General features: G+C 45.6%; 1 protein-coding gene across 1 annotated transcript in view; it reads right to left on the reverse strand.

Moving 5' to 3' along the window:
* The window catches only part of LOC119962094 (low-density lipoprotein receptor-related protein 1-like), a 2271162-nt gene extending 2257687 nt beyond the window's left edge, over nt 1–13475 (reverse strand). The window contains 1 exon segment of the mRNA XM_038789946.1: nt 13262–13475. Coding sequence (XP_038645874.1) covers nt 13262–13343 — 82 coding nt within the window. The 5' untranslated portion in view covers nt 13344–13475.
* Between the last annotated feature and the right edge of the window lie 9418 nt (nt 13476–22893).

A 22893-nucleotide genomic window follows, 5' to 3' on the forward strand; every position in this document is an offset into this window, starting at 1 on the left:
TGCGCACATGGCGGGGGCAGCGAAAGATGGCAGCGCCCACTGATCACACGTGGAGTCGGGGAAGGAAGATGGCGGCACCCACTGATCACATGTGGCCCCGGTGGCAGCGGATGGCAGGGTCCATTGCACGATCGGCTGCGGCGAGGGGGTGCGTTCGGGCGCGACAGCGGCAACTGCGCGAGACTGACACACCGCTGCAAAGTGGCCTTTCTTGCCATAAGATTTGCTGGTCGCCGTGCGGGCCGGGCAGCGCTGGTGGGGGTGCTTCTGCTGAAAGCAGAAGTAGCAGCGGGGACCCCCAGGGTGCGTGGTGCGGCGAGCAGCGCAGGCATACTGCGCAGGAGCAGCCCCAGTCGGGGGGGTCGGTTGCGGGGTCCACGAGGGGTAGGATGGGTGGGCCACGCGGCTGGCGGGGTAGGATTGCACATTACGGGAAGCGGCCGTCATTGAGAGCGCTAAGGTCTTTGTTGCCGCAAGATCAAGAGCGGCCCCTTCCAGCAGTCGTTCCCAGATGGGGTCCGATGCAATACCCGTTACAAATTACAAAACCCGTTACCCGTTACAAACCCGTTACGAGGGGCTGGTTTAGCTCACTCGGCTAAATCGCTGGCTTTTAAAGCAGACCAAACAGGCCAGCAGCACGGTTCGATTCCCGTACCAGCCTCCCCGGACAGGCGCCGGAATGTGGCGACTAGGGGCTTTTCACAGTAACTTCATTGAAGCCGACTTGTGACAATAAGCGATTTTCATTTTCATTTTCATTTCATTTCCTGCATGAGTAGATTCGAATGTTCCATGGCCGAGACGGCTTGGCAGTCACAGTCCCGTACTAGAGGGATAAGGGCCCGCCAGAAGTCCTCAATCGACTCACCCGGTTGTTGAACGCGAGTGGAGAGTACATGTTCATCGACTGGGCGGAATTCTCTTTGAGCAGTTCCATGGCCCAGGCATAGGTAGGCGCGTCCTGAATCAGTGGAACACGCTGGAGCTCAGCCTTGAATATAGGAGTTGTACCTTCTGAGCCTCTGATGGTGCAGGGTCCGCTGAGGAGATGTAGTCCTCGAAAACAGCCAGCCAGTGATTAAAGTCTTTCCTGGCGTGTGGCGACTGCGGATCCAGCTGCAGGCAATCAGGCTTGATTCTGATGTCCATGATGTTGGAAAATCTCACTGTAATAAATTGTGGCACTAACAATTGCACACAAAAGACTCGATACGGTACAAGAGGGGCTTTATTACAGTGAGATGCTATTCCTTTGTCTGCAGCTGTAGAATGGCATCTCAGGGAAACTTATGAATATTTGTACTGCTCCCTGTGGGCGGAGCTAGCCGGCAGGGGCTTACCGAAAAACCTGTAATACAGGTACTGTCATAAATCCTCTAATGCAAGCACACATATATATACAGTGGTAGAGATCACCACACCCCATGACCTCCATCCCATGGCAATCAAATCAATGAAAAAGAAAAATGTGCAGTCAGTTACAAATTTAACCCAGACCTTTTCAATCCTGATCAAAAAAGATACACAAAGGATAAAAAATATTCAAAACACATCAAACAGCAATAACAACAATCAACGCCAAACAGAAATGCAGCTGCACAAGAAGAAGTACAAATGTATATTGGAAATCATGATATGAGATGGAAAATAACATAACCATGAACATTAAAACTGCATACAACTCACTGTACAAGCAATGTCACAAGAGATCTGCTGATACATATATAATATTTTCATTGAAATTTGCATATTGATGATTACTAGGCTCGCCAGATGTCTTTTACCCTTGCCAAAGTTTGGCTGTAAGTGGGTTAAAACATTCAATAACTTGCATGGAAATAATGGGTGAGAGTTTCAGGGCCCATTCGCTGCAGGTACAAATCCCATCATGGCAGTTAATTTTCACGAGAGGGCCATAACGGGATTTGCGCCAGCGGATTTCTGAGAGCGATGTTCTCAAGGCCTCTCCATGACATGATCATGTTCACATCCAGAAAGGACATGAACTGAATGTCAATAAATTAAAATATATTGAAATGTAATGAAACAGCTTATGACCGCATCTTTGGGCGACATCAGACGCTCCATCCTGTCGCCTGGTATCACGCTGGCGGGAATTACTACTAGTTTCTAAAAATGAAAACCAGTCATTATTACTACATTGGGTGTGCGGATGTGAGTACAGATTCCGGGTGGTGAGGGACATAGCAGGACAGTACTTTGGCACTATCTCTGGCAGGCTGGCACTGTCCCCTGGCACTGCCAGGTTGGCTCAGCTGGGGTGGGGTCTCTAGGGAACCCCATTGGCGGGTGGGTTCCATTATCTGGGGTGGAGGAGGATGCTGGAGGGGGAGCTTGTACCTGTATAGTGGTGCTGGGGGTGGGCGGGCGCGGACACAGAATGGGGGGATGCCGTGATGTTGGCAAAGATGGGATGGGAGGGTGGGTGGAGCCGGGTCACTCTGATGCCTGTGTAGTGTGGAGTGTGCGGCGACCCGACCATTGAGTGGTGGGGGGGAATGTTGCCGGTTGGCCCTCTGTGTGTGAGGGTTGAGAGTATGCCCCTTGCCTGCCAGGGGGCCCAATGTCTCGGGAGACAGGGGAGCGGATGGCTCCCCGATCTCTGAATCGCAGCAAGTTTCAGCCATACCCTCCAGATGGCTGTGTGATCCTCGGCATCACTTTGAAATTGCAGAGTGCAGATTGATCTACCGAGGAAAGGCAGATGTGAAACGAACAGGTTCCAGACTGCTCTTCTCACCTGACCCAGCACGCTGTGCAATATTTGCAAAATTCTTCCCAATAACATTTACCCCAATGATTTTGCACCTTGAATATTGTCAGAAAACCTTGAGAAATCACTGTATTAAGCACAAGATTCACACAAAATCTGAAGCCATTTTGTGTTTCATATTCAATTTGTAGCATTTAAAAGCTGAAGCTTCACTAAAATCCATGGTAAGTTAGATAGATTGTAGATTTTAAATGACAGAAAAGTTATAAACAAGCTGTTTTGGCATGTATTTATATTTCTAACATTTCAGTTCATTATTGCAAAAATAAATATTGAAAATTTTTATATTACTGGTATGTATCTTGTGTAAGAATGGTGCAATGCTCTCACATAAAACATATACGATGGCTATTAGTCTCAACCTTTTTGCATGATGTTTTTATCAGAACATTTTATATTCTGGTGTCAACAATACAAAGTAAGCTAATTAAAATACATTCACTGGGGGCCTAAACAATTTGCTTAGTATAATGAGATGTGCACCATAATGAATGTCCCATAACACGGCATAAAATGTAAAATGAAAAGTCATGAACAAGGTTCAGCAACCTAATGATGAAGAAAGTGTTATGATATTTATTTAATGAGGATTGGGTATATGTTGGAATATGTTAAGTGCCACTAATTATCCAAAATCTAGTGTAAATAATGTCTTCAGTAGCGTGTTATACTGCCAATGTCAGGAAAATATCTGAAATAAATGAATGGGAGGACAGTGTTCTGAAAGGTGAGGTGACTAAGGTGCAATTCTCAGGGCCCGTTCGCTGTGGCCAGAAATCTGGCTATGGCCACAAACCCTCGCGAGACGGCCACAACAGGAGGTGGCAAGAACTCAGTTTGAGATCTTGCGCCCCCCCCCACCCCCCCCCCCACCCCCCCCCCACCCCCCCCCACCCCCCCCCCCCCCCACCCCCCACCCCCGCCCGCCCCTGCCAGGGAGTTAATCATGTTCACAGCCAGAAGGACATGAACCTGATTTCTATGAATTTAAATGTATTTTAAAGTAATTTTACACCTTATTGGCATTGCTTCCGGGCCCCCCATCCCCACTGGTGTGATGTCATGCAGGCAGGAATCAACGTCAGTCATGATGACCACGCCAGGGGCGTGGAGGGGCTTGAAAGTCCAAGGGTTGAGGTCACAAGTTTTTCAGCACCCTCTTGCAAACTGGTAGTGCCAGGGGGCACTGCTGGGGTAGCAGGAGCACCAGGAGGGGATTGAAGTGGGACACTGAGAGGGGGAAAATCCTTTTCCATTCGGGACAGGGCTTCTCATTATGCGTGGTGGGGGGCTGGAAAGAGGGATGTCCACCGGTGAGTGTGCGGGGATGGGGAGATAGAGAGGAGAGTACCCCTCAAGTCTTTCGTGGTGGTGGAGGTGTTCACGCCAAAGTATGTGAGAGGTTATCCATGGCAATTGGTGGGGTGGGCGGGAAGTGTATTTTTAGTACAGATTGGAGTGCCGTTTAAATGTGCCCCCCCCCCAATTTTTTTCTGATGAAGTGCAGGATTCTCAGTCTCCCAGCTGCATAGTACCCAACGGCGGGAGGTGGAGTGCTGTTTTCTGGTGGCGCGATTCTGTGGTCCTGGAATTGCCATTGAAGCTGCCCCACCCATCGGGAAACCCGCAGGAAGTGGGACATTGCCGATGGACTGAGAATCCTACCACAAGAGAATAGCCGGGGAATACCAGCCAAAGTGTCAGAAGATCGTGACGGAAAACCTCACTGGGGCTAGATTCTCCGGTCACTGATGCCGAAATCGCATTTGTTGATCGGCCGGAGAATCCTCTTTTCCGACCGAATGGGGGAGCCGCCGCCGCTTTTGCGATGCCCCGTCCACTCCAAAGTGGCATACTTGGACAGTACGCTGTGCGATGTATTGACAGCCTCAGGATATTACCTGCCGCTCGCCCCCGTTGCTCCGCTCCCGACCGGCTGAGTTCCCAGCGGCGTTGGACACGTGTGGTCTCACCCGTTCGGAACTCAGCGTGGCGGCTGTGGACTCAGTCCAGTGCTGCCACAGTCTGGGGAGGGCCAATCCACGGGCAGGGGAGACTTTGACAGGTGCTGTCGACACAGTGGGGGCAGTGGTCCGGGGTGCGCGAGCCGGCCAAAGGTGGGGGAACTATTTTGCAGGCTGGGTCCGCGATCGGCCCGTGGTATGTTGCACGGCGCGGATGCTGCAGGCTGCCTCTGTGCGCATGTGCGGCCACGGACCCACCAATTCTCCAGGCAGCGAGAGCCGGGTGCTCTACACTATCTTGCTGCTAGCCTCCAGCCAAATGGAGGATCAGTGGCCGTTTTATGCCATTTATTCTGTTGTAAAAGGCCACCTTTTCTCAAAATTGGAGAATCCAGCCCACTGTGTTTCTGGGGAGAAACACACAGTTCTCAGTCAGAACTTGACACTTTGGCATTTTCTCAGAAAATTCCACCCCAAATCTATTCAAGCACTTATTAATCACACAGAAAGTTCTTCCTTGATTGACAGCTCATCTCTATCAGCCTGGACATTAATAGATCTTTATTATAACCAGCATACAAAAAATAGCCCAAATTAATTTTCACTTCCTGAAATTTCTATGGTTCTATGTGACGATATTTCTGTGTATAAAATTAAACATGGATTAATTCTCAGTACACTGAATTAGGCTGATTGCTTTTCATTCGAATCCAGATTGCAACTGACCATATTTCTGAGGTTTGTTTCACTTTTGTTTGAAGGGCTGTTTTGGGTGTCTAAAATCAGTCCAGTCAGCAATCAAAGACAGGGAGATTCTTTTTAGAATTAGAATTATGAAGTGGACACGGTCATGTGTTAAAAATGTTGAAAATAAGCACAAACCTCATTCCCCCACTCTTCTCACTTGAACGCATTGACTCTTTCCTCGCATACATCGCCATGAGCTTAAGCCACTATCTAGTAGCTGGCTCAATATGTCATTATTCAAGTGTGAACCTTGAAAGTGAGTGCTGGCAAGCTATTTTAGCAATTGGGACATCACAGCAGATTTTGCTTTCAGCTAACATCCACATATACATAGAACATAGAACAGTACAGCACAGAACAGGCCCTTCGGCCCTCAATGTTGTGCCGAGCCATGATCACCCTACTCAAACCCACGTATCCACCCTATACCCGTAACCCAACAACCCCCCCCCTTAACCTTACTTTTATTAGGACACTACGGGCAATTTAGCATGGCCAATCCACCTAACCCGCACATCTTTGGACTGTGGGAGGAAACCGGAGCACCCGGAGGAAACCCACGCACACAGGGGGAGGACGTGCAGACTCCACACAGACAGTGACCCAGCCGGGAATCGAACCTGGGACCCTGGAGCTGTGAAGCATTTATGCTAACCACCATACTACCGTGCTGCCCCGATACGTGCTGCCATTGCAGGTCACTTCTGAAGAGTGAAGACTCTGGCCAGTTTCCACCTTCACACCCTTGTGCTGCGAAAGATGGAAATTGTAATGTTTCTTCTGCTTCCCTGCCTCAGTACAGAAAGTGAGCACAGGCATGAAACCAGGGACCTTAGTGATCTGCAGAACTCTGAGTACTCCCTGGATAAATTTGCAGGGCCATCGGCAGAGACTGTAAGCTGCTTGGTGAATAGAATTTCACATGACTATTTCTACCGTACAAAAATTATGTATATAAACTCCTCATTGATGCTATCTTACTGCTGTGATGATATGCATTAAACAATTCTGTCCATAATATTGTGCATGACCTCCGACCACCAGATGGCAATGTAAACACACCCCGTGACCCTGTAGTCTGAGAGTTGGGAGTAGGTCATGCTGGAGGATAGACATATTTTGCAGTAGTTCTACCATAGTTGATTAGTGTTAGTAGTTTATTATTTTATCTGTCCTCGTTATCTTATCACGCAGTTGTTCCATGATCAATTATTTAAACTAGATGTACTGTAGTTCATCATTCACTTCGGCCAGTGTACAGAACATGATAACTACATGTATAAATGCAGTAGCTTCTCTAATTGCAACAAAGTTTTGCATTGCACATGACATTTCATTTACTGTTAGGTCAAATGGTTGGTTTCAGTGGGAACAAAATGCCTTTAATTTGTTGGCAAAATGATGGGTTGTATTTTATGCGGTGGGGGCATATTTTCTCACCCCTCCCCTCAGTAAGAAAGGTCGGTGGTAATATACGACAATGCTCTGCAATGTAGTTTTGTTTTACTTCCAAACTCTACCCACCCAACCCTACATTTAGATTTTATTCCCAACTCAGGATTTTAAATCTCAGTCACATTGCAAGCAAAGAAAAGGTTACTATATCCAATAGACCATTCTTGCATGGCTCTTGCCAACTAGTTGAAAGCATCTCTGCTGTTGCTTTTCGAACAAGATTCGACACGTCACATAGAGCATGGAGAACAATGGACAAACGAGAAGGACAGGTAAGAAAGTAGGGTGCAAAGCCTCACTTGAAGGTGCACACCATTTTCCAAAAGAAAAAGGCCCTACAACCACAAACTCATTATCTTTTGACTAGACCTTCTGGAGTAGCGGTGAACAGTCAATTTCCCAGAAAACTAAAGAATTACTGTGCCAATCACATGTCTAAAGATGGGGTGGATATCCTTGGGTGCACCTCAAATGTCATGGGCTGGAATCTCCATTTTTGGGACTAAGTCCCCATGCCGTCGTGAAAACTGTGGTCCTTTACGCCAGGAAAACTGGCGTCAAAAGGCCACAGATTCACCGTCCTGCAGGGGGCTAGGAGGCAGCTGTCGTACCGATACGGCCTCCTACACTTGCGGGTCAGAGGCCACGCGTGCGCACGGCGGCGGCCTCCAGCGGCTGTGCCGTGCTCCATGGCAGACTCAGCCTGCAGACCTGGCCCGTTGAAATAGTGCCCCACATCGATCGCTTGTGTGGCCCGGACCGCCCATACACATAGACCCCAGTCCTGAATAATCAATCCAATCAGCCCTCCCCTGACTGTGGAGGCCCCTGATTGAGCCCCCAGCCACCACGTGAGGTTCCCGAGCGGCAGGACCATGCTAGATCCATGGCGTCGGGAATTCGGCCAGTCGGGGACGGAGAATAGCGGGAAAGGCTTGAGGGGGTGGATTCTCGGCGTGTACTTCGCTCATCGGGGAGGGGATGGAGAATAGCGAAACCTGCCCCAGTCCCGATTTTGTGCGCAAAACCGGTTCTCGGCCCCATTGCCAAACGCGATTTCGGTGTCGGGGTGAGGAGTATCTAGCCTCATTTGATTCTGAAGAATGGCTCCATGTGTCACCACATTATATAGCCATTTCTTAATTCTGCCATTAATGGCCGTGATTCTCCGAGCCTCTGTGCCGAAATCGCGCTTGGCGCGGGGGCGGGGAATGGGGTCTCAGACCCACAGCGCCGGGATGTGAGTCTCCGCGTACCAGAGAATCGCCACCAGCCGTGCGCGTGCGGTCGACGCGTTGCCAGTCGGGGGCCATTGAAAGAGTCCCCCACGATGATTCTCCGCTATCGACCGGCCGAGTTCCGCCAGCGTGGTTCCCGTATGGTTCCAACCGGTGGGAGCTCAGACTCGCAACCGTGTTGGCCGTCCTGCTGGGGGGGATCAGACTCTGGGGAGGGCCTCCACGACAGACAGGCCCACGATCAAGGGCTACCGGACGGGTGCGCGCGATCCCAGGGATGCCTATCTTCTTCCACGCTGGCCCACTGGCCCGCTGTGTGGCTTTGCCATGTTGCGCCTGCAGCTCACCAACCTTATTTACAGCACTTCATATGTTTACGTACATGCACTACAAACCAAATTTAAACCTTATTGCCCAACTCTTAGTCTGACCTCACATAATGCCTTCTTACTTCTTATTCTAATGCTTTCTGCTTCTCCCAATCCATTGTGCATCTTACTTCCTACTGCTGCAAGCTGTTTCCATTGTCCTCACACTCTAGTTTAAACCCTCCTCGACACCACACGTGATATCATGTGAGGACTTGGTCCTCGCTCTGTTTAGTTGCAGTTACTGGGCAAATTTCAGAGCAAACTTGCAGCACCAGAACCACACAGCTAAACTGCCCAAAAGTTGATATGGGGATTTTAATTATCTGGGAGAAAAGTCTCCAAAGGTCAGGTAATAATCGGCATAGTTGCCACAATGAAAAATGGCAGCTGCCACCAGCATTTTGCCTCTTGCACCACTTTGCCAGGATGACCAACATCACCTTATTTGTGTTCTGTAACAACTGGAATTAAGCTACTTTTCATGGCAGACCATGATATAAACATTACATCAGTGTGAGAAATGCTGGCAACTTCATAAGCGATAGTTGGATTTCATGCATGGCTACACAAGAGGTGAGAAAGACAAAAGGACTTGCAGCCCGCATCACTAACTCCTGTCAGTCAGTCACATGTCTGAGATCTTGGCCAACCTTTATCTCCATTTTCCCTTGGCAACAGGCAAATATTTACCTACTTACTTGAGATTTAGGGCTTTTTCTTATTTGTATTCTTCAACTGGGGCTACATTTGCCACACTAGGTTGCAGTTTATTCTAAAAGGTTACAATTCCCATGGTGAACTTGTATTGCAGATCCAATTGCCTAAGGCCTGTGGTGAATTGTAATCCATCTAATTTAAACTGGAGGGAAGGTTCCACAATAATGGAGACCAGAAAAAAAAACTGTACTTTGGTTAATTATGACCATTTCTGAGAATCATGCCTAAAATTTGAAAAGGTCAATGACCAGTGAACAAAACAAAATATTGCCCAAAGTGGCAGGATTGCTTAGTCAGTTACGAGAAACAGTAACTGTCTGCACATTTATATTACTACTTGTGACTCCAGAGGCATTGATGAAAATTATTGCTTTGAGTGTTCAGTGATTCCAGATATACATAGATACATACATAGAACATATAGTGCAGAAGGAGGCCATTCGGTTCATCAAGTCTGCACCGACCCACTTAAGCCCTCACCTCCACCCTATCCCCATAACACAATAACCCCTCCTAACCTTTTTGGCCACTGAGGGCAATTTAGCATGGCCAATCCACCTAACCTGCACGTCTTTGGACTGTGGGAGGAAACCAGAGCACCCGGAGGAAACCCACGCAGGCATGGGGAGAATGTGCAGACTCCGCACAGACAGTGACCCAGTGGGGAATCGAACCTGGGACCCTGGCGCTATGGAGCCACAGTGCTAGCCACATGTGGTTCCATGCTGCCCAGGCGCCTCACTTACATTGCAATATTAGCAACAAAATCATGGTTGTATTGAGTTATATTGTTGCAAAATAAGTGCAATGTTTGTTATAAGTTAGTCCATACGTTACATTTAGCTTATGAGTTTCTAGGTTTATAACTACATTGTGGTAGTTTATACTTTAGCCTATTCATCCTGTGGGACTTTTAAAAATACCCTGCACTTTTATTTTCCAGCCTCATCAGCTTATATCTGTGAAATCAAATTATCAATGAGAAATTAAATGTGGCACAATATGACATTGCACTATCATGCTCAGCCATACACAGACTCTTTTGTCATTCCCATATACTAAATTCCCAATCTTGCACATGGAAATCAGGGGATAGATGTTTAGCAGAAGCTATGTGCACCCCCATACAGGGAACTAAAGGAAATAGTCACATCAATGGTTTTGTTCTCTCCTCTTGCACCTTCCGGTTGGCCCAATGGTGGTATTGATACAATTCTGTAAACAGATTTCTGACCCACTTTACATTTGGGTGGATCTTGTTAAAATGTGTGGAATATCGTGAAATCAATACAAGTGATGTACAAAAACATTGTTGATTGATTAGTGTTTGTGTGAGCTTCTTAAAATGTTAGTTTAATTGGTAGTTACTTTCAGGTCATTTTCATAGCAATTTTAACTACCGACATCCGAAATATTTTTAGATAATCATTGTGAGGAATTTTGTGAGGAACTTACTGAGGCCGTATACAGAACATCATTACAAATGTTCTTTTTCTGTCAAATTGCATAATTTAACATTACTGCTTCACATTTAAAATAGATGGTGCAGAAGAAAATATTTCACTCGCACTTTTACCTACTGAAAAATACGACAATATGTTTTTTTTTAGCACAATATAAATGTCAGAGTAATATGAAGCTGTGCGACAGATAGAGATACATTTCCTTTGGCTTGAAAGGAAATGAAAATCAGGGGAGATCTATTATGTCCGGCGGTTTCAATATCAGTGATTCAGCACTTTTACCCAAAGTCCAATTTACCCTTTTTGCCAAAGTTATCAACCCCTGTCCTTCTGCTCATGTTGGAGAACTTTTAGATTTTCTGGAAACAAACTTTAACTTGAACATAGATAAAGAAATAAGTAGAAAGAGAGAATTATCCTGAAGTATTAAATCAATAATCTACTATCAGTAGCTTGAATCCTTTCCCTGTACTATTGATATATATCAGTCTTCTGGTGTATGGCACATTACTAATGGCTGCCCCTTCACAGTCGTAACTAGTTATAAAAAATCTTAACATACATTGCACTGCACAATAGCAAGTTCCTGCTGTCACATGCTTCTTGCCCCCCCCCCCCACCCCCCCACCCCCCCGCCCCGCCCCTGCCCCCTGCCCCCTGCCACGTCCCGAATCCCCACGATAGTCTTATAGAGAAGATAGGACCAGGAAATTAAAAGGATTCATTTTCAGAAGGCGGCTTGGGCTTTGATAATAATCATTATGAACGATTGAATCATGGCCCCAAAATAGGCATAGATCTATGTTTCACACATTTACCACAATAGTTTTTGAATTGGACACTTATTCAACATAGAATCAGAAAAAAAAATTAAATTAACTTTTGTGGTACACAACCTTGTTCTTGGCCAAGTACTTTCTCCTCATTCCTTTTGTTAAATAAATCCTTCACAATATATAGTTTGCCCCGTCAATTGCTACTAAAAGGTACTGTAACATAGCTGATAATAATATGGACTTAAATACAAACTAGGCAGAATGTTTAATATTGGCAAACATCATAATTCCAGAATTTACCAAAAATGTCATCTTAGCAAGAAATATGTCTTGTCTGCTTTTTATTTCAAATAAAATTTCAATTATCCATAATTATTGTCGTGTTTATGTCTTTCCTGTTCAGAAATGTACATTTTAAAGATGGCAATTCCAGAACTTGTGCAAACTTCTTGGTGGAAAAAAGGAATAAGAATCAGCCGAATAAATATTCTGCAATGTTTTATATTTAAGGTGGAAAGAGTGGACAATATAGAAAATATATAAATCAAATAAATGCATTGATACATTTCCAACAGTTCAACTTTTACCCTCTATGGCGACTATAGCAAAAGATATAAAAATCACTGGTATTTAACAAAAGCCATTCCTATTAAAGGCACAGTGGAAATTATGGAAAGTAACAGCGTTGTTCCTTTCTTACTCTTTGTTACAAACAGCAGTTAATAAATGCACACAGGAAATTCCTAAGTCAGTGTAAGTACGGAGCTGAAGCTCTATCCAATATACTTCATTATACAAACAGCATTGAAAATGTAATCTTTTTGTACAACTTAATACTGCATATTAAAGGTGACAGACATGTTTATTTTTTAAATATTTCATTTTTAATGCTTAATTTTCACACAAAGTTGTTTATTTTTGTCGACATGACAAACAGAACGAGCGTACTTCTTGATGGCTTCTTCCGAGTATGTAACACAAACCATATACTCGAGAAAGAATAGCGGAAGTGGCAGGAAGTGTGTGAATTCCTAGTTTTTTTTTATTTTTACGCAACAAGATTTGATATATTTCGACACATTGCACCGAAAGTCCGTGCACGATGTAGCGTCGTGGTGTTGGAGTTTTAAAACCAGTTTCTTATGTTTGGAAATTCTTTTGTGAATAAATTATACACCAAAAAAAACTTGCATGGCACATTTCTGCAGAGCACATAGGGAGAAAAGAATGTTGTGAAGTGTAAAACAATACAAGTACAGCTTCCGATGCCCCTCTCCGTACATAGCACAGATCAAACAATTGAAAAAGATCAACAGCCGAGACGGCAGCAAGAATATTAATTGCTCAACCTGATAGGATTGAGTATTAAGAGAGCATTTGGTGGGCACTACATAGTCGGGACTAGTGGTTAGGATGGAACGACAGATCACAAGTAAAATGCGCTAAACTTCTCCACAAGAGCTGTTCTTACAGTCAAGGAGAAAAAAAATCACAACGCTCGTTTTTTTTTCTCACCAGATGCTGACTGCTTTAAGCTACTAGTGCAGTACTCATCCTTTCACAAGATAGTCACTCAAGGGTTACCCGAAGCAGTAATTAAGCACAATAACACAAGCTCTTCCCCTGACAGAATACAGCAATGCTCCATATAGTCATTAATGACATTTAAGAAAATGTCCAAGTTTGTCAGAGACTTCCATCGCACAGCAATCCAGTAAATAAAGTATCCTTACCTTTATCAACTAGAACTGACACAGCCTTGGTGATGGGGAATAATCCTGATATTGTTACCAAAGCTAAAATAAACTCAGACATTGCGACAAATGAAAGCTGTGACTGCCTCGCTGCACACTCAGTAAGTCAGCAGAGAACCAGTGTCGAGCTGCGTAATCTAGAAATGTCAAAGGAAATTCTTCTGCTAAATGAGCCGATCTCCCTCCTCTGCTTTCAGCAGAATTTGTAGGTGTATGTGTGCAGTGTGTGTCTTGACTTTTCAATGCAGTGTACGTCTGGTCTTACATCACAAGAGGGCAGTGAGTGATGCTAGAGGATGGAATTTCACTGATTAATCATGGAATCTACCATACAACCGTTCTGTATCGACACCATTCAGATTCACTGCCTAGTGTGAGACATTTAACAAACAAGGAATGCATAGTTACGCACTGAGGACAATATAGATCTCCATTTCCTTCATTTTGGCTGTTTCTACAAAGCAGTGCTGCATAGTATACTGTGCATTTAAAGTCTTTCAATAATAAATGCTGTAATGCCTGCCACATTGTGCTAAATAACTGACCTGCATTGTGGCAGAACTTAGTCTTTGTCTTGGGTGAATATTATTTTTCTTTACAGTAATTCTCTGGAGAATTCCTGATCATGCCAGTTGTTCCTTATTAAAATGGAAACCAATTACCACCCCCAGCAGCAATGTTTATTTTCCTTATGTAATTTAGTTTTGTTCTTTTTGCATTTAATTTATAGTGCTGTTGCAAGTAATATTGAGATGTTAACCCCATTTTGTCTGGAATTTTAAAATGATTCAAATCAGTACATCAATACCAGTCATGAACTAGAACTACTCCTTTATTGGTGTAGTTTAGTTGTTTTTCAGGGTATAAAATAATTGGAATCCATATTTTTACTTAAAAAACTAATTTCTGTACAGTGTACTTACAGTCACAGAAAAAACCAAATTGCTTTCTTTAAATGACCCCCACCATACATTTTCATAGAAAGACAAATGAACTTTGAAAATAAACATAATTCCTGTTTTTCCAATTCAGTATTATTTATTGTTTATCGTTCTTCTTGATATATTTGCATTAGTTGAATTTGCGCAACATTCTTTTGGATCCAAACAATTAATTATATTATAGCTTTAGATATGCATGCTCCTCAGTGAATAAGAGGTATTTTTTACTATGGAGAGACACTCCACCCAGTGGTACAGTGCAGAACTAACTAACACACACATCGAGCAGATACGCGGTCCGCATTTTCACCTGGGTGATAACCCAGGAGAACAAAGTAGCTGGACTGGCCTTATTTATATTGCTCCACACATCAGAACAGCTTGGCTGAATGATAAATCTGCAACATCAGACTTCATAAGCCAAGAAACAGGATAACAACAAGGTGGTGGTACATTTGGAAAATTGAAAATTTTACTGAGTCCCTTCTACCGGTGTTAATGTTAACTTTATGAACTGCTGTGATACCAGTACATCATCTATTAATTAGATTGTTCCTTTACATTGATTTTTTAATAGGTTTTTATGGGCACTTGTTTGCTACTCACCAGCCTTACTGCATTACTTTAAATAAGTAACATTTATTCTATAGCTAGCACTGTGTTTGCAACATGTTTACTTCGAGCAGTTCTTTGAAACAGGCTGTCTTAAAACAACTGAAAAAATGCACACACATAACATGGACCATGCAATTCTTGCAGTTTTTCATATGAGCTACTGCAGAGGTTTCATTCCATGTTGAATAGCACAATGAAACCTTGCCAGAAAAAAATGAGGTCAAGTGTTTTAATGCAGTAGAGATTTAACAATGTCAGAAATACACTGGTGTAGCCATTGCGACAAACAACCTTATCATGCACTTCATCAATTTAGGAAAAAGAAAATTTAAGCCAAACCACTCTTAGAATCGAGTTATCAAGACGGATGTAAGAACAGGGCAGCATGGTGGTGCAGTGGTTAGCATTTCTGCCTCATGGCACTGAGGTGCCAGGTTCGATCCCGGCTCTGGGTCACTGTCCGTGTGGAGTTTGCACATTCTCTCCATGTTTGCATGGGTTTCGCCCCCACAACCCAGAGATGTGCAGGGTAGATGGATTGGCCACGCAAAGGGGGCAATTTAGGGGCAATTTAGCCCCTTAACTGGAAAAAATGAATTGGGTACACTAAATTAATATTTAAAAAAAGACTGATGTAAGAACATGATCAGATCAAACACAGAGGAGATTATTCAATCTTTATAACCCCCCTAGTGTCTGATGATGATGAATGCACGTGGAAAGGGTTGACATGTTCCAGAAAGAGAAGACGGGGCCCAGTTGACATGACCTTGTTAGCATCTACTGCTTTTGCCAGTGTCTGGAGGATATCGCTTCAGACTAAAAGACCACTTAAACTGCTTCACCTCTGGAGTCATGCTATTATGGAGAGGTGGCCTGTTTCTCTCAGGTAAGGGATAGCTTGTTTTCCCCTTTTCAATCCTGCGGATGTCTGTGATCTAGTAATGTTGACATCAACAAATAAGTGTCTAAGGAAAATATAGATAGGATTGACTTGAATTGGTGGTTTATATTCATAAACAGACTGTCAATTATCGAGTGAATTCTGCATTAAAAATAAACTTATTAAGTGTGCACTATCAGAGTAGCACATTGCTAATTTTTGCCAGCAATTCATTTGGTGGTTGCCTGCGGTCATAAATGAGCTGAGTTCCAGCCTGTCACCTGATGCTCTGTGGACATTCAAAGATGAAACTGCTGAAATTTAGCACATTCACAGGAGTCGAGACAATGGCACAAAATATGCAGTGTTATCTGAAGTTCATGCACATACTTCTGGCGTGGGTTAGACTACAGGACCATAAGACATAGGAGCAGAATTAGGCCACTCGGCCCATCGAGTCTGCTCCGCCATTCAATCATGGCTGATATTTTTCTCATCCCCATTCTCCTGCCTTCTCCCCATAACCCATGATCCCCTTATTGATCAAAAACCTATCCATCTCTGTTTTAAAGACACTCAGTGATTTGGCCTCTACAGCCTTCTGCGGCAAAGAGTTCCACAGATTCACCACCCTTGGGCTGAAGAAATTCTTCCTCATCTGTTATGCCAGACCGCATATCAATGAGGGCAATAGCACATTTGCATTGAGTAGCTATGAGAAGTATGGAGAGTAAGCAGATTGTGATGTCCGCTAGCATGTAACCTTAAACATTGCCATCTTGGCACTCACTGCTCTAGTTAATGCATGGTTGGACACATGTTCGGGATCAGGAAGGTCCTTCCAACAGCTCTATTCAAATGGATCATCAGCTGGGCTCATGTTTTTTGCTTATTGGTTTCCACAGGTTGTGGCTGATCTTGTGGAAGGACTTTGTGTTTTCTGAAGTTTAAAATTGTTAAAATCTATAGAAAGTGTTCTGGCAGGTGCTGAATGAGTCTGAAATGGCTCCAAGACTTCTGCAAAAATCGCTTGCTGCCAGGTATGGTTGCAGTAGTAGATGTTTTCCTTGTATTACAGCATGAAGGAACAGGGCAAGCTCTTAGAAGAGGGAGGAGGAGGAGTATGAGGGGAGAAGAGCAGGTGGCCATATTCACGGAGCAGTTCTCTTGCATGAAGCTTGGTGAGGAGCAATGGGTGGAATTCTCCATTCCAGCGGCTAAGTCCCAGCGCCAAAGGAGAATCTGTGGGTGGATCATGGCGGGAAAATCAGCGCACACCCCTCACCAATTCCGGTTGAGGGGCTAGCACTGGCTCCGCACAAACCACATGCGGATCGCATGGAAAACGGTCGGAGAATCGCCGTGTCCCGGGCCACGCATGTGCAGGCCTGACGAGCAGCACCGGTCACGCCAGAAAACATGGCGCCGGCCATGCTGGAACCCTAACCTGCCCACCCGTCCCCACAGCCCACCCCTTGTCCACTAAGTATGCATTTTGAGCCAGAGTGTGCCATCAAATGGCAACATTTCTTCATCATGATTATTTTCTTGTTCTTCCTCCAGTTGCTGTTCCACTCTCTGGGCCAGGCTGCAGTTCTTGAATATCTGAAAGGAGAAAAATGCAAAGGTAGGGTTGTGGTGAGGGGAGAATAATTCAGTGATGCGTGCTTACTCGATCTCCAACTTGTAAATCAGAAGAGATTGTGAGAAGGAGGATTAGGTACGAGGATGCTGTAATACTCTATTGTTTCAGCCTCACTGTTGGCCACAGCCTCAGCAATAGACATCCCAATAATGTCTCCCAAGGGGGTTAAGGTCATGCAGCTGTCCTTATTCCCACTCCAGCTGTCTCTGTTATGCACCACCTTGTCCTGTTAGGTCAATGACTGTCATATAACCTATTCAGGTGATGTGGCTGTCATGATTGAATGAAGTGTGTGCCTGGGGTGAGATGGGGTGTGAGGCTTGCCACCCATATCAATGCTAAGTGTGATTGAGTAAGGTCAATATATGTTAGGTATAAGTCCTGATCTTTTAGAAATTTTTGATAGATAAGTGATGGGGGTGTGAAGAACGGAGCAGTGTGAGAGGTTAGTGTGCAGTTAATGGGATATGGTATTTGAAGATGCATTTACTGACCTTGACTGCTCATGTGAGGTCATTGAACTTTTTGCATCAAAAGTCCTTGAGGCTTGTTTCATTGCATTGATCATCTGCTCCTCTGCATTCTGAGAGATATTTGCCTTTTTGGTGAGAACATTCTCTATATCTCTTCAATCAAAGCCTCAATGAGTGTTGGAAAATCATAAAACACGTTTCCCCCCATATTATTGCCTATTTCCTCGGTCAGAATCAGTTGTAGAATGACTTCCAGCACCAACTTCAGCTGCAGTCCAGCTCCCCTTAAAATGTTAGGCTGTCCTTAAGTTGAGAAGGCCATCTTTAACTGACGCTAGACTCTCTGCTTCTTTACCTTCCAATCATGAATGAAAACAAACTATCCAGCTAAAAATTCTGAAGGCCAATGTCCCTGGCCCTAGCCACAAGCTGTGCACTCATCCACCCTGAACTGTACATTCCTCTGGCTCCATAACATCTGCAACAAAACCCTTCATTCCACCTTTGGTGCTTGACCTTTGAGATAACTAGGTTGCAATTTCATAATTCCTTCCCTGAAATCCTCTGGCTCGCAAACTTCCCTTAAGGACCACTTTAGAACCTATCTCCTTTGCAAATCTCCCTTCAGAACTTTCATTTGGTTGACATTTTTAAACTTCTCTTCTCATTTGAAATGTCTTGGTATTGTTTCTAAATTGAAGGTGCTTTATGCAAATCAGTCTGCCGGTCCAATTGGCTTATTATTTCTTATGTTCTCCTTTTTCTTCCAAATTGTTATCCTTCTTGCACTGTTGTTCTTGCTGCTATACTTGTTCTACAGTTGCTCTTGGTATTTTGATTTGAATTAATTAGATTTATTGTCACGTGTACATAGAACATATGATAAATACACTATGTAATTATGTTAACATAGACATTGGGTGAAGCATGTGTCACATGCGTTGTTCTGGTTTGGGATCCTTTTTCGTCCCCCTCCTTCTCAGCAGCATCGCACACAACTTCCTGGCTCTCCCCACTCCCCAAATGTTCAAGCCCAGTCCAAACCCTCCATCGCACCATTTCCTACTCCCCATCCTGTGTCCGAACCCCTCCCACCCCTCCCATGCCCAGAACCCCCCCCCACCACCCAGTTTGCTGAACCCCCCCCACCCACCCCTTTGATGTCCAGCCCTCCATCCCAACAGTGCAACACCCCACCCCCTAATATCCAACCCCTCCGATGCCTGACCTCCCCTCTCCCCCTGATGTCCGACCGTTCCCCACCCTCACCAAATCCCATCCACTCAACTCAGACACTTCCTGACCTGTTATTTTCAATGGAATTTTTAAATTCACCTGTTTTACAGCAACGAATGTCGTAAAAAAGGGACATGTCCTCCTTTATTCAGCCTCTTGTAGACTCCTTTGCTGGACCCAGGGACCCGCTGCGATGCTTGAATGTTATCCAGCCTGAGTCAGGAAGGTCAGGCGAGACTGGCACTGAAGAGATTTAGCGCAGTCAAGTGGATACAGAGTGGCAGTCCAATGCCAATTGTTGCTCCAAAGACGTTATGGCACGATTGAATGAACATGGACTGTTTTTCAGGGGATGAGCTTTAGCAGTCTGGTCCTGTATGGGAAGAGAAGAAAGCTACCATATACTCCTCTATGGACCATCTGACATTATCCTTGGATCTGTAACATTGAACATAGAATAGTCCAGCACAGTACAGGCCCTTCAACCCATGATGTTGTGCCGACCATTTATCCTAATCTAAGATCAACCTAACATACACCCCTTCAATTTACTGCTGTCCATGTGCCTGTGTAAGAGCCGCTTAAATGTCTCTGACTCCACCACCTCTTCTGGCAGTGCATTCCACATACCCACCGCTACTCTGTGTAAAGAACCTACTTCTGACACCTCCCTTATACCTTCCTCCAATCACCTTAAAATGATGTCCCCTCATGACAGCCATTTTCACCCTGGGAAAAAGTCTCTGGCTATCCACTCTATCCATGCCTCTTATCACCTTGTGTAAATCTATCACATCACCTCTCTGCCTTCTTCGCTCCAGTGAGAAAAGCGCTAGCTCTCTCAACCTTTCTTCATAAGACATGCCCTCCAATCCACGCAGCATCCTGGTAAATCTCCTCTGCACTTTCTTCAAAGCATCCACATCGTTCCTGTAATGAGGCGACCAGAATTGGAAATAATATTCCAAGTGTGGTCTAACTAAGGTTTTATAAAGCTGCAGCTTTAAAACTGGCTCTTAAACTCAATCAACTGTTAATGAAAGCCAACACACCATATGTCTTCTGAACAACCCTATCAACCTGGGTGGGAACTTTGAGGGATCTATGTATGTGGACCTCAAGATCCCTCTGTTCCTGCACACTTCCAAGAATCCTGGGCGGGATTCTCTCATCCTGGGGTCGGGCCGGAAAATCGCCGGGATCGGTGCGAATCGTGCCATGCCGCCCCGACGCCAGTCTGCCAATTCTCAGGAGAGCGGAGAACCGGCGCCATTGACGCTGGCACAGTTGGTGCGGTGCCTGTCGGGGGAGGTGCTATGGGCCTCAGCAGTTGGTGAGGGTTATGGATGGTCAGTGGAGCAGACAGGCAGGCACAAGGGTAGCCCCCGGAATGGGTACACATGATCCAGAGGTTGGCATAGTGGTGCCGCGAGCGGTTGCCTCCTGGTTGCCCCCCCCCCCCAGTGCTTCCCCCTCCCACCCTCCCATGGTGTCTCCCCAGCCGGGCTATCTCCCCTCCCCATAGCTATGGGGCCCCCACCCCCCACCGAGTACTGGGATGACATGTCCAGTACCCCTGGGCCTGTCAGCAGAGATGGCTACTCACCTCCTCGGCTCCCCACAGCTAGCAGAGAATAACTGATCCCATGAAACTTGCTTTCAGATGGTAGATATCTCTTCTGCCAGGTTCACCTTTTTCAAAAGGAGTACTAATTGGCGTCAGCGTGACAACTGAAGTGGGGGTCCTGAGATGAGAGCCCTTAAAACCGGATTGCTAGAATAACACTAGGATAGCTCTGCATGAGTTCGTTTATTGAGGGTTGAAATGAATCATGGAAAGTATATCCAGTAATCATTATTAACCATTAAACAAGCATTTAAACTCTTCCTAATAGTAGTGTCCACAATCTTTGATGGAATTCAAGCTAGCTAACTTGGTTACATCACAAACTGTTAGGTGCCTGATGCGGTTCTCGTTTCTGGCCTCTCTCTTTATTCGCTGGCCTTTTTCGCTTGAGCGCGAGTGTAACGAGGCTGGAGAATCTTTAAATTGTTATTTTCATTAGTCAAATTAAGGCAATCTAGAATTCACAGCACTAAAACAGTCCTTTTGGCCCATTAGAACTGCGCTCCACTTAAGCAGATATTCACCTTATTTCATCTCGCCCTGTCAACATATCGTTTTATCCCCCTTATTCTCATTTACTTACCTCACTTTCCCTTGAAGACATCTCTGGTATTTTCTCCAACCATTCCACGTGACAACAAGATCCCCGGTCTCCAAACACTCTTTGCAAAATTCATGTTTAGATTTAGTGGTGACTCTTTTTATATTTATAACCCATACATTTTGGACTCCACCTCAAGTGGAAACATCTCTCAAATGAAGCTAGTAAATGAATGCACAATTAAATATCTTTATTTTTTCCATTGTTCTGCCTTTCCCGATATTTATACTTTCTCAGTTCTGTGTAATCCTTGCAAACCTTTTGGGCGCGATTCTCCACACCCCACGCTGGGTGGGAGAATTGCGGGAGGGCCGGGCGAATCACGCCACACCGCCCTGGCAACCCCCGCGATTATCCCACCCCCCACCCCCCAAAATGGCGTGTCGCATTTTGCGACAGGCCACTCGAAGAATTGCCGCTCGTCGTTTATCACGGCGACTGGCGATTCTCCGGCCTGGATGGGCTGAGCGGCCTGCCGAATCCAACTGGTTAATGCCGGCGCCAACCACACCTGGGTGTGGGGCCTGTGGGGGGCGGAGGGAGGATCGAGCACCACGGGCGTGCTCAGGAGATGTCAGGCCCGCGATCGGTGCCCACCGATCGTCGCGCCGGCGTCTCTAAAAGACGCACTCCTTTCCCTCCGCGCCCCGCAAGATCAAGCCGCCATGTCTTGTGGGGCAGCGGAGAGGAAGACGGCAACCGCGCATGCGCGGCTGACGTCACTTAGGCATCACCGGCCGCGTCATTCCCGGCGCGCCGCTTTGACGCAAACGTCAAGGCCGGGCGCTCGGAATTCACGCACAGCTGCTCCTAGCCCCCCCCCCCCCCCCCCCCCCCCCCCCGGGGCGGGGGGGAGTGAATAGGGGCGAGGAGCGGCCTCCGATGCCGGAGTGAAACACTCCGGGTTTCACTCCGGCGTCGACTGTTTGTCTCCCTTTGGGAGAATTGCGCCCTTTATGTTTTTTTTCTCTGTTGTAATATTGGTGAAGATCTTCCCTCAGAGTTGGGCCAGGGACCAGAGTATAACAGATCCCATGAAACTTGCTTTCGGATGGCAGATATCCCTCACCTTGCCATTCTAACCACAAGACACAGTTTTGATTATTGTCTTGTCCTATTATTATTCCGATCCATCATGATTCTTTCTGTCATTTAATTTCTCCTGCCTACCCTTCCCACCACCCTTTCCCTCCTCTCCTCCTCCCCTCCATCCCCCTACCCTCCACCAGCCTCCCCTTCTCTCACCTCACCATTCTCCTCCCCTCCCCTCTGTCAACCGGAGACAATCTTCACCACTGTGTTCTGGTGCTGGGACCTCTGGAGCTGCTGTGAGTTCTCAAGACTCCCTTCCCACTGAGGGGTTGAAATCTAACCTTTGCCTTGTTTATGCCGCCCCAATTGTGTTATTACTGCAGGGTAGGGTGGATGGGTTGATTGCACAAGCAGCACACCCCCAATCCTATTAAGTCCAGCCCATTATCTTTGTTTCTCTCTCCACAGATGCTGCCAGATCTGTGAGCAACTCCAGCATTTGTGGTTTTATAGTAATAATCTTATAACAATCTTTATTCGTGTCATAAGTAGGCTTAC

The sequence above is a fragment of the Scyliorhinus canicula genome, chromosome 2, assembly GCF_902713615.1.
Source record: "Scyliorhinus canicula chromosome 2, sScyCan1.1, whole genome shotgun sequence".
Taxonomy (NCBI): Eukaryota; Metazoa; Chordata; class Chondrichthyes; order Carcharhiniformes; family Scyliorhinidae; genus Scyliorhinus; species Scyliorhinus canicula.